This window comes from Antrostomus carolinensis, unplaced genomic scaffold (genome assembly GCF_000700745.2).
Source record: "Antrostomus carolinensis isolate BGI_N321 unplaced genomic scaffold, ASM70074v2 scaffold40247, whole genome shotgun sequence".
Classification (NCBI taxonomy): Eukaryota; Metazoa; Chordata; class Aves; order Caprimulgiformes; family Caprimulgidae; genus Antrostomus; species Antrostomus carolinensis.
Window position 1 is genome coordinate 952 of NW_010328757.1, and position 12,523 is coordinate 13,474.

Consider the following 12,523-nt stretch of genomic DNA (forward strand, 5'->3'; position numbering starts at 1 on the left):
ACGTGAGATTCTGAATTTAGCTCTCACAAGTGAAGTAGTTTCAGTTGAGTATAAGAAAACAACTGTGAAATTAGAAGATAAAAAATAATAAATAGTGATTTGCCATGTTGACTAGACTCTGCATGCCCTTCAGTAATTAACCTTTTAAGGTTTCCTAACTACAAGTTGTGGTATGCTTTAGGCTTGTATGCAAGATTTGTGTCTGTAATGAAGAAAAATAGTCTGTTTTTCAATAAAACTGTTAAAAAAATATAATGTGAATTTTGCTTATTAAAATGCAAGTGTGGTTGTAGGATTACTGAAATGGGAAGTTCAGTTTGATTTAGTGTAAGGTAGATAAAATAGAACAAATAAATAATGTTCAATTTTGATGGCAAATTATTTTGTATCTGATCATACTGTCTTTGCAGGGTGCAGAGCTTCTAGGCTGTTCTGCTTGATGTTATTTGTCATGTAGCATATTGCTGATAAGAAGATAAAAAGCAGTTAGCATTCTTTCCAGAAGTCTGTCTGGACTGTGTTTTCCTGGTGAATTCAATGCACAAATAATCCAGGCAGTGAGATGCTTCCTGATTGCAATGTGGTATCTCTGTTTTTAAGTAGGCCATCAGGATAGCCTAAAATTAACTTCAGGACAATATTTCCTAAAAATAACTTCTAAAAAGTAAGACTGTGCACTTTCTGGAATGCAAAGCAGGTTTTGTAACCCAAAAGATACTGAAATTATTAATTTGTGAGGGCATAGCTTCAACTAGTTTTAAATTTAATTTTTAATTGTTTTCCAGATTCTCCTGAGTTGCACTTGAAGCCGCCAAGATGGTTCTAGCAGACCTTGGAAGAAAAATAACTTCAGCATTGCGCTCCCTGAGCAATGCCACCATTATCAATGAAGAGGTTTGTAGCCTGCATGTGTGATGGCACTAATGTTTAGAAAGCAAAGTTCTGAGAAAAAGTTCTCAAAGGCTGGTGAGAAGCATGAAGTAGGTTGATGTCATCCTGAGGCTCTTTTCCTTCAAGTAAAATTTCTAGCTAGAGGTTTTAAGCCCCTGACAGTACTGCCAAAACTTAGAACCAGATTTAGGTATGTATAATCACCTCAGACATAGTGAGTCCCGTGGTCAAAGGGTCCTTGAGCCTGGTGGCTGTACTGATGGAGATCAGTGTTCTGAGGAGGTGATGCTGGAGGAGGCAATATGTGCCGAAGTTTGGGTGGAAGGTAGGCTGTGAGACTACACAGAGTGCTCTGATCTACGTGTGTGTGCACAGCTAGCCTGTGGAGATGGGTACTAGGCTGGTAGAAGCTGAAGTGTGGCAGAACAAGTAGTTTCCAATGTAAACTTTGCTGTCTGAAATGTGAGGATTGTGTTATGTTTGCTGCCTTTATATTCAAGCTAGTACAGTGTGGGGTTCTGGAAGCTGTTTGACTTGGTATAGTCTGTATTTTTTTAACTAAGAGTTTGAAATGATAAATACATGTTTTCAGTTACATTAACTGAAAAGCAAGATGGAAAATTTAACTGATGTGATGGTTTAGAAGTGCCTCTGAGTAAATGAATTGCTAGAAACTCAGGTGGGCAGACAGGTGGCTTAAAGTAGCAGGTAGCAGTATGTTCATCCTGCGTTTAAGGAGTGCTTTTATTTACAGAGATTGTGTAGAGATCCTTTGGTGGCTTTCTGCTACAGCTGTCTCTTAAGGTGTGCCTGTAGGGAAGTTCAGGAAGTCTTGCTACCACCCAAGCTGCTGTTGTCCTTAATGCAATAAGTGTTTTGTGTTACTTTGTTATAGTAATTAAGTGCCCTTCTTTTTTTGTATTACCTTTCCAAATTTAAATGGCATTTACATAGGAACAAATGCATAGACTCTTTTTGTGGTGGTCAATATAATGATAGGGCTGCATGTATTTAATTTGTAAAAGCCTTGGTTATGTCATAAATATACTTTCACATTCTTATTTTGACCTAACACTGACTTAGTTAATACTGTGTATTGTAAAACCATTTTTCTTTTCTACTACAAAGGTTTTAAATGCTATGTTAAAAGAAGTATGTACAGCATTATTGGAAGCTGATGTTAATATTAAACTTGTGAAACAACTCAGAGAAAATGTCAAGTAAGTGAAATAATCAAAATACATTTAACTTCTAATGTTTGTAAAAGCTGTAATTTTAGGTTACAGGAAAATAAGTAACTTAAAACTTAATACAGTTTCCTTAGACACACCCAGATTACCTTCAACAGGAAAATACAGTTTGAACTAAAAGTCTAGCCAGTTCCATCAAAAGAATCTTTCAGTTTAGCCAGTTACTGCTGTTAGTCTTGTTTCAAAAAACTGTTGCTGTCATCAGTTGAGTGGTGTAGTAAACAAGTTCTTTATTACTTCCTAAACACCTCATCTTCACATGTTCTGTGCCAGATATAAATAGATCTGTGCATATGAGCAGTACTGTTACCTTGGCTATTTTCAGATGTGTAATTCAAGTAGATGCAAGTCTGAAAGATGCAAATATTTTAGAAACCTGTTTTTGTCATGTATACAGAAGTAATGTATGTCTGCAATGTACATCTCTCCTCAAATGCATTCTATCTGAGAACTCAAGACAAATCAGAGTGCTGTTCAGTTGCAAAGGCTTCATTTATTACTAGATTAAAGTGATGCTTTAAGTTTTGCTGGCGTTTCATGGTTTTTCCTAAACTCAGGTCTGCAATTGATCTTGAAGAAATGGCATCTGGCCTTAACAAAAGAAAAATGATTCAGCATGCTGTCTTTAAGGAACTTGTTAAGGTAGGACTTCAAAACTCTGTGTTACGTCACTTCTGTTGCACAGTCTGGGCTGTGGAAGCAGTAGAGTAGCAAGCCAAGCTTTGAGGTTATTGTGTGGTACCTGCAGTTGTGGGTTTTGTTGTAAAGTTTCTTACTACTGCAAACAGTAGTATTCTTCTGATTGAAGCTACTCACTGGGCATCTCAGACTAACTTCAGTTTAAGCTTCGAGTTCAGATGTTTTTACTCTTCAGTTTAAATTTAAAGACAAAATAAGGGCAGAGTACTGTTACCTTCTGGAATGTCTTTGGCTGTCCTAGAAACACACCTTTGCTATTCTATGAAGATATGTTCAAACTACTTAAAAACCTTTGAAGAAGTGTTAAGTAACAACCCAGCAGTTGATGGCAACATCTCTCTTTACTCTGCCTGCTTGGTTAAATCAGCACCTGGGTAGCAGTGTTGTGTCCTCTTTCCAGTTACCAGTACAGTCTTCTGTTCTTCTGTAGTCTGTTCCCACCCTATGATGGCTCTCAGGAATGTATGTACCTTCTATTCATTCAAGAATTGAGGCAGCAACCCTGACAAGTCTTGTGTACTGTAGGATTCTCATCAGAAGTCCATCTTGAGCAGTGGTAGTGGGGTGAAGGTCATGTTTTTGTGTTGGTTGTTACACTTGTGCAATATATACAGGTCACCTTGATGTTGGTGCTTAGTGTTAGAAAGAAATTAACACTGTTACTGTTACAGAATTATTATGCATAACACTATATACTATAGCTGTCTTGCGTGGGCTGTTGCATCTGAGCCAAATTAAGACTAGAATATGCAAGAATGGATTTGTTCCATTGAATATAGAACTGGGCACCTGGCATGACCGTGACACTGACTGCTCCGTGCTTCTGAAATTCAATTCTGCAACATATATATTATACTTTGTTCTTTAGCTTGTAGATCCTGGAGTCAAAGCATGGACACCTACCAAAGGAAAACAGAATATTATAATGTTTGTTGGTTTGCAAGGAAGTGGTAAAACAACAACCTGTTCAAAGGTAACTTGCACTGAATCTGTTTGGGTGGGTTTGTGTTTGGTTTTTGTTTTGTTTTTTCCTGGGGGAGGTGGTGGTCGTTGGGACTCCTTTGGTAGGATTTGCCTGTGATCTGTGCTGTTCCTATTAGTAGGAAAGTACTAACTGATTACTATGTAGAAATATTTTTGCAGAGGGGTTTTTGTGACGAGATGAATGTCCAAAGTAATATTGGGGCAATTTAAGGCTTGTAGGACTTCAAGATTGTTTTAAACTCAGCTCTTGAAACAATACTGTACACGGATAAGAAGGATTCTTTCTATCTTTGCTTTCTGGGTTTAATACCAGTGCTATGAATGGAACCTATCTCATTCCATTACATCTTTAGGAGAACCAGTACAAGTTGGCCTCTATGTTAAATATCTCAGTTAAGGATGAGTGGGTGGTATGAAAGCTCTTCCAGTCCCAAATTCATTGAGGAAATTTGGATTTGTATTTTTAACGCTAAAAAAGAATGCTCTGAATCAACACTTAACCGATTTATGATGGTTGTTGTGAGGAAAAATTATCCTGTGGAAAAAGACTGATGCATCTTTGTTGCTTTTTTCAGTTATCTGAATACCGAATATATCACTGCTCTGATTTCATAAGACTTTCCTAGTGTTTCTGTAGGCAAACTGTATTTTGGAAGTTTGTCTTTAGTCAATCAAATGTTCCGTGAATGTCTGTTGTACCAATGGAGTATTATGGGAAAGTAACGATTCCATCCATCGCTTCAAAATGTGTCCTCACAATGGAAATATCTTTGTTGTTCTGGAAGTACAGAATCAGAGAGCTGTACCAGTTGTAGCTGTTACAGTACTTAAGTACTTACTGCTTTGGGTAGTTTCTAAAAGCTGGTGCTATCTGCAGTATTAATAGTAAGCAGAGTCCAGGAGTTAGTAAAGTGGGAGCTGGAATTCTTTGTAGTCATTCCTAGTTTAGGAGACTGAAATCGGAGGCAGAATTGAGCAGCTGTTTTCATCTTGCCATTAATAATTATTTGTATGACACTTCTAAATAACAGAGATGGTAACATTTGATACTTGGACAGTGTTACTAAGTGGTCTCAGTTATAGGAAGGCTGGCCTCACTTTGTGTCCTCTGTGTGCACTTCAGCGACTTACAAGCTGTTCTATGGTGTCATCCTTTCTAGTAGGATTTTGGTGTAACGACTGGTTTTGGATTTCTTTTCACAGCTGGCATACTTCTATCAGAGGAAAGGTTGGAAAACATGTTTAATATGTGCAGACACATACAGAGCAGGTAATAGTCTTTAATGATGTGGATCTTTTATCTCTAATACTTAGATTTTTTTATTTTTTTTTTTTTAAATAATCTCTTGACTGTACTTGTCTTACAGGTGCTTTTGACCAGTTAAAACAGAATGCCACAAAAGCAAGAATTCCCTTTTATGGAAGGTAAGTATCTTTCAGAATCAGTTTGGAGAATGATTCAGCTCCAGCAATGTGTTGTTCCTTATTGAGCATCTCATACTAAGCACCACTCAGTGTTGCCTCATTACTTAGATTTTTATTGTAACATTTGCTCTGATCAAATGAAAATTCTGCCTAGTTCAGTGTTCATCTGCCAGCAGTACCCAGGTAGGGATGGTATAAGAAGGGATCAGGCATTCAGGAATAATTCTGTAGAATGTTCTCTCAGTGTACAGCAGTTCAGAGGCCTGTTGCAGACACATTCAGATTTTCAGGGAGTGTCTTTACAGATTAAAGGATATGATTTTTGGACCCTTTATTTTTATTATCAGGTAGGGGCAGCAGTGGACTTAAAATAGCTTTTATAAAGCAGTAAATAACTTTCCTCAGCTTCACTGGAGGTGCACTGTCTAGGTGCTCAGTTAAATCTTACTTCAGAGAAGGGCTAGTAGAACTTAGTGCAACCTTCAGCAGGTGAGGCAGTCCTTTGTGCTTCACTTCGCTGAATAGTAAGAGCAAATGGCTTAGGAAGGCAGATTTTAATCAATTTTTACTTGATGTAAAAGGAAGTCCCTCTTGAAATCCAGGTAGGCTTACAGTTAAGTTTACAGTTGAGTGATGAAAGTTTTAATTAGTTCTTTTGGGAACAAAGAATTGCACATATATATATACACATTTCTCTTTGTGATCAGTTATACAGAAATGGATCCTGTAATTATTGCCTCAGAAGGCGTTGAAAAATTTAAGAATGAAAACTTTGAAATAATCATTGTTGATACAAGTGGACGTCACAAACAGGAAGATTCTTTGTTTGAAGAGATGTTACAAGTTGCTAATGCAATAGTGAGTAGTTTCAAGAAATACCATAACTTGTGTTGTACTAATTTTACTTCAATTCATTTATGTTTATCTCCTAATGTTCTTTGTGGATTTCGCTCCTGTGGAATGTGTCAGCACTTTAACTCCTGGATTATATCAGAAATTTCAAACAGATATGAATAAACAGGGGCTGGATGATCAGTGGTTGATAGTTCTGTATCAGTTTTAGTTCTTGTATCTATAATTGAAGGACGCTTGCACATAACTAGACTACTGTTCCTGCTTTAACTTTTCCTTTTCAGGATCTTTGCATTGAGAAACTAAGTAAAAAAACCAGTCTGATCTGGTTTCCTGTAGCTACATGTACTGAATTTCCTGTGATTGTCATGAATAATTGCTCTGAAACATAGAAGATGATTGGATAACTTTCAACATTTTTATATGTAAATGAAGCTGGTGTTTCTTGTATGGGTTTAAAAAGTCTGACTATTTGTTTGTTCTGTGGTCTTGCCTGACAATAGGATGCTTCTCACACAACTCCTGCTAAGGGCTAACTTGTTTTCAGAGGAATGGATGTCTGAAAGCTCTTAATGTAAAACCGAATGGAAGATGTTGTTAGCTGTTAATTGCTTGTAGATACTAATTAGCTTATTGGCTCAGATATGGGCTAAAATCACTCAAAACATAAGTAATAACAATAAATCTGCTGAAGTTTAATACTGCTTTATAGGTGAGTCCCATAGTAATACAGCATCAGAGTTTTCAAATGGTGCTTAGACAATAGTGTTGATAAAACAGTTGCCCTTTTGGTTTAAACCGCGCAGCCCCTGCGCGCTGTTCCTGCAGCGAGTTCTGCTGCCGACCGTGGCGCAGGAACGCTGTTGGAGAGTGCAGGAAGCTATTCATTTATGCATCTCTCATTTCTCCTAGCAACCCGATAACATCGTGTATGTGATGGATGCTTCCATTGGCCAAGCTTGTGAAGCTCAAGCTAAAGCTTTCAAAGATAAAGTAGATGTAGCTTCTGTTATTGTTACTAAGCTCGATGGACATGCAAAAGGAGGTGGAGCTCTTAGTGCGTAAGTATTGTGATATGTGTCCAACATCTGGCCGTGCATGGACAACCATGAGATGTGTTGCTGTCTCACAGAAACCTGTCCTGTGAAAGTGTCACTGTCTCACTGCTCAGAATCTGAGATTTAAGTCAGTAGCAGTTACGTTCTAACCCTACTACTGGTGGATAGGATCACCCACTGATATTTAATGTCAGTCAGAATCAGATATTATGCTGTAATTCCAACACAGTAGTGTGTATTGTCACATGCCTGTCTTCAGAAAACAGCATCAGGCAGTTATATTTATTGCATCTTGCATATCAGGAATTTTTACCACAAGTATAAATTTGGACTTAATACATATGGCTTACCTGAAAAGTTTTACCCCTTTTTTTGACAAGAGGGGAAAAACTCTCGCTATTCTTATCTAATGGCCTTAAAACTGCGATGCAGATTGAACCTCTGGATTGCCAGAGACCTGCAGTTTGGTAAAAAAATTAGTTTGCAGTCATACTTTCCTGAATTCCATTCTTGCTGGACTTCCTGTGTGCTGTATCTTGACAGTCTCTGTTGACTAGAAATGTTACATTTCATCCTCAGCCTTATATGAGGCATGTCAGACTGATCTCCAGCTGCGTTTCAGTGGCGCAGCTTGTATGGAGCTGAGGTGATTTGTCAAATCAGTCAGAGTTAACTGTCACCAACTTACTAAATCACTATCTGACTTTGATCTTAAGTGTTAGAGTTCTTGAACTGCCATATGTATTTTGCTGTTATTTATAACATGGTAATGGAAACCTGAACTGAAGAGCAAAATGAAAATACTGAAAGCCGTGCACTTATGCACATCAAGTCTGCTGTGTTTGTTCTACACCTTCTGTAGACTGGAAGCTGAGTTCATGTAAAAGCTGGTGCCAGCGATTGATTGGTTAAAAGGTTCTGATTTTTCTTATGTCCAAGCTTTTTTCCTCTGTTGAAAATGAGCTTGCTGTCTGTTGTAGAAGGTACCTTGATGAAAAAGTAATCAATGCCTGTCTCATCTGACCTCCCAGTATTAGGATGAAATGGAGATGATGTATTTTTTTTCCTTTTCTCTCAAGTTTCTTAAATTCAGCAATGAAAATAAGTGACTTCTATTTCTGTTCGTGATTTTTCAAAGCAGAAAATCTTGTCAGCTGCTCTCAGCTAACCATCCTAAATGCTGGATGTTTTTGCATTAATAGTTTGAGGAGTAAGAAGGATACTTCAGAGAGGATGCATTGTGTTGATAATGCCTAGCTGATTATGATAATGGGTGGTACAAAAGATGGCTGGTTTTTGAGAGGCTATTTCATGAAATATATCTTACTGCAGAGTTGCTGCCACAAAGAGTCCCATTATTTTTATTGGAACTGGCGAACACATAGATGACTTTGAACCCTTTAAAACGCAGCCTTTCATCAGCAAACTTCTTGGTATGTACTATGTACAACTCTACTTGGAAGATACTTTGAATTGGATATTAGAAAGTCACATTGTTATTTTTTTTAATCTTAATTTCAGAGCTGTTTGGTTTTTTTTTTCTAGGTATGGGTGATATTGAAGGATTGATAGATAAAGTAAATGAGTTAAAGTTGGATGATAATGAAGCACTCATAGAAAAACTCAAACATGGTAAGTTATTCCCAAGGCCTGGATAGCAGGTGTATTACTGTGGCAGGTTCTTTCAGAGATGTACACCAGTGTGTTAATTAGTGTTAAGTGTAGAGTCAAGTCACTTGTTGCATGTGCATAGTGAAGAATGGTTATTCTTTCTTTAATAAATGTGGCAGGCAAGTAAATTGAGTTGTTTTGGGTTTTTATTTGAGTGGTAAGTCTGTCAGACTATAACTGCAGAATAACTAGCTTAATTGTTAAGTATGTGCTGTCTAAAATGGTTTAGGCATGTTAATAGTGGAGAAGAGGTTTGTTTATTTACTTACCTATGCAGTATAGCATTTACCTTGCCAATATAAAAAATAATTGAGAAAAGACTAAAATGCTAGTGTGACTTCTGCTAATCTTTCTTTTGTTGTTGTACTTCAGGTCAATTTACGTTAAGAGATATGTATGAACAATTCCAAAACATCATGAAAATGGGACCATTCAGTCAGATCTTGGTTAGTTATCCCAAAAATAATCCTATTTTATCAGATTTTCATTTAGATTTGACAAACTTCTGCTGTAAACTTAAAACTCTTAATTCAAACTGGTGCTAGTCTGTGCTTTGTTTTTCAAAAAGGTGAAATTATTTGCCTACTGTGATACATAACTACTGAACTAAAACTTGCTTGTCCATATTTGTCTGCTTAATTAAAGTTAGCTTTGCCTATTCTGACACAGATTTTGTTTTCCATTTTTAAAACAAGGGTATGATCCCTGGTTTTGGAACTGACTTCATGAGTAAAGGCAATGAACAGGAATCAATGGCAAGGCTAAAGAAACTGATGACTATAATGGACAGTATGAATGACCAAGGTAAAACAAAGTTCACTCGCTATTTTTTTTCTCCATTTTGGAACAAGCTTATTTATAGAGATCTTGTCTTTTTATGTCCAATGAGTTGGACATAAAACAGCGTCTACAGTGACAGAAAATTACAAGGAGCATTTATCACTCTTAAAAATGGCAAAGAGTACAAGTGTCTCAAACTTTCTGAATAAGTCTAAATATTTTAGAGAGATACCTGGACAACTGCCTGTTGCTGTTCTGTCTTGTGTAGAATAGGTGGGATTTTGAAGTGTTTTTCTGGAAATTAATGTATTTTTATTTTTCATACTGTAACTGTGCTGCTTAAATTATTAACACTATACTTGCAAATTAAAAAGCCACATTGATATTTAATCTGTTATTGCTGTGGTTTTTCCTACCCACCCTCAAATTTACTTGGGGACATAGCCTGGTCTCTGGAATTCCAGGTGTGTTGTTTCTAATCCACCCATAACTCTTGCAGGGCAGGTATGCTCTTATGCTTGCGCTGAACCCATTAATATGGCTTAAGACAAAGTATACTGAGAGCACAAGTTATTCAGGTGACTTTTTCTATCATGATGATTAACATATGAATATAACAGCTCTTTAATATTATTCCCTAGAATAATATATTTCAATTATATGTAAAATTCTGTATTATCACTTCTAAAGCTGGATTTTTGTTCTCTGGCTCAAAACTACATTCTCAACAATAATGAGAACAAGTTTTCTACCAGCTGTGACAGATTTTAGTGTCACTAACCTAATGGATTTTTCTTTCCCACACTGTAATTGCAGAACTTGACAGTACAGATGGTGCCAAAGTTTTCAGTAAGCAGCCAGGAAGAATCCAAAGAGTGGCAAGAGGTTCAGGTGTTTCTACCAGAGATGTTCAGGAGCTTTTGACCCAATACACTAAGTTTGCACAGATGGTGAAAAAGATGGGAGGCATCAAAGGACTTTTCAAAGGTAAAAAAAAATAAAATAAAATTAAGTCAGTGAGGAAGTCACTTGATATGTGAACACAGAGGAAATGTGAAAATGTCAGTTAGGTGTTGGGAGAGGAGAGAGTTATAGCTCGCTCATTTTCATTATATTTAGAAGCTCTTTTTAAGTAACTAGTAAGAGCTGCACTGTTCTTCATGATGTAATGTCTACCTTAGCAGTGAAAACTACTGTATTTTTGGCTTTATCAATGTAGACTTCATTACTACTACAGTACTCACACTTTACTCTGTTATGTGGGGTGCAGGGACTGTTGATTCTTAAAATACTTTTAAGTGGCTGATGTAGTAACTTTTGATCATGGATTTGAATCTAGAATTAGGAGGTAAAATTCTGACTTATTTTATTTTTAACCCCATGTATTAATCCACTTCCTTACAGTTGTTCTTCTTTCGTTGTGGTTTTTTTTAGGTGGTGATATGTCAAAGAATGTAAATCCATCTCAGCTGGCCAAACTGAACCAACAGATGGCAAAGATGATGGATCCAAGAGTTCTTCATCATATGGGTATGTATGGCTTTTTACAGCTTCAGGAGAGGACTACCAATTATGGTCAAACATTTGAAATATAGAAATGAGGACGGTGATGCAAGAATGTGTGCTTTATATATCAGTATTAAGTATTTCTAGGTTTTCTAGCAAGAATCAGAAAGTTTAGTCCATATATCATGAATGCTTTGCACTTACCAGAGCTTAATCTAGTCTCTTCATTTGGATTCAGCTCTCAAAATGAGCAGTTGGAGTGGTGTCTGAGATAGTAAAGTGATGACTTGAAGGATGACTGTGGTAAAGCAAATCTATTCCTAAACTTGACTTCCCTTCGAAGCTTTGTCTCAAATAATTAAATTTGACTAGAGCAGCTTTAAATAAAGACTCCCATACTGGAACCTTACCAACTGAAAATGGTAAATCCTTCAAGGTTTTTTAGGGTTTTTTTTTTTTTGCCTAGATCTTAATGCACAGGTAACTTTAAAAATCTACTTTAAGCCTGGCGTTTGCAGACCTTTCTGTAATTTCTCACCAGTTGTCTATTTTTGATAGCTGCTTAAACTTGGCTTAACATTCTTGGGCTTTTGTATTTGTATAGTATTGAAATAGTGTGTGTGCGCTGTAATGAGGCCTCAGATGCAAGATGGCTGTGCTTAAGAGTTAATTAACACACCCGTGTTCTCACTTATTTTCTGCAGGTGGCATGGCAGGATTGCAGTCAATGATGAGACAATTTCAACAGGGTGCTGCTGGAAATATGAAAGGCATGATGGGATTCAATAATATGTAAAGAAGCCTTAATAAAAACGGACTTGGTTGACTCTTCATTGCCACTTCAGTGAAAGAATTTGCTTTCTTCCTTTTTACAGTGATGGGGGGAGTGGTCTTCTGAAATCTTATTCAGGCTTCTCAGTTTCTACATCTAATTTCTGAAAACTATTTTTGTTTTAATTAGTTCCTCTCCACTAATACCTGATGGCACAAAGGGTAATTCAATTTAATAAAACAAAATCATGATGTAAAATTTTAATATTTAGAGACACTTTTTAATTGTTTACATCAAATGGCAGCCATTATATTTGTAAACAACCCTGATCTTTGGTTATAGTAACATAAAATATCACAAATATTCTGTAAAATAAAATTTAAGTGGTTTAAACAAGGGAATGGCCTGTTTCTTTAGTACTTTCATAACTGTCCTTTATCAGTATGTAATGAGGTTACTTCCTTAGTTTGATTTGTTTCTAAGGACTGTTGCAACTTATGTTTGGCAGAGATACTGTAAGAATAATTCAGTATCTGAACTGTGCTGTTGCTGCTCAGGTGTTCTCCAAGGAGCATTTTTAGAAGGTGGATGTTCTGTGCTCAGATTTATACAAAACTCTTCCAGAATTGTATTGG

General features: G+C 36.7%; 1 protein-coding gene across 2 annotated transcripts; it reads left to right on the forward strand.

The window, feature by feature from the left end:
• Positions 1 to 816: 816 nt before the first annotated feature.
• SRP54 (signal recognition particle 54) lies at positions 817 to 12,284 on the forward strand. 2 transcript variants are annotated; one of them, XM_010172345.2, is made up of 15 exons: positions 817 to 894; positions 2,020 to 2,111; positions 2,699 to 2,783; positions 3,709 to 3,813; positions 5,028 to 5,094; positions 5,192 to 5,249; positions 5,957 to 6,107; positions 7,014 to 7,162; positions 8,492 to 8,592; positions 8,705 to 8,791; positions 9,203 to 9,276; positions 9,526 to 9,634; positions 10,427 to 10,597; positions 11,045 to 11,140; positions 11,821 to 12,284. In XM_010172345.2, the coding sequence occupies exons 1-15, from the start codon at positions 817 to 819 to the stop codon at positions 11,910 to 11,912; spliced, it is 1,515 nt and encodes a 504-aa protein (XP_010170647.1). In that variant the 3' UTR covers positions 11,913 to 12,284. The 2 variants fall into 2 exon arrangements, with proteins under 2 accessions (XP_010170647.1, XP_010170648.1); XM_010172346.2 differs by lacking the exon at positions 2,020 to 2,111 and having other exon boundaries at positions 872 to 894; positions 11,821 to 12,224.
• The last annotated feature ends 239 nt before the right edge of the window (positions 12,285 to 12,523 follow it).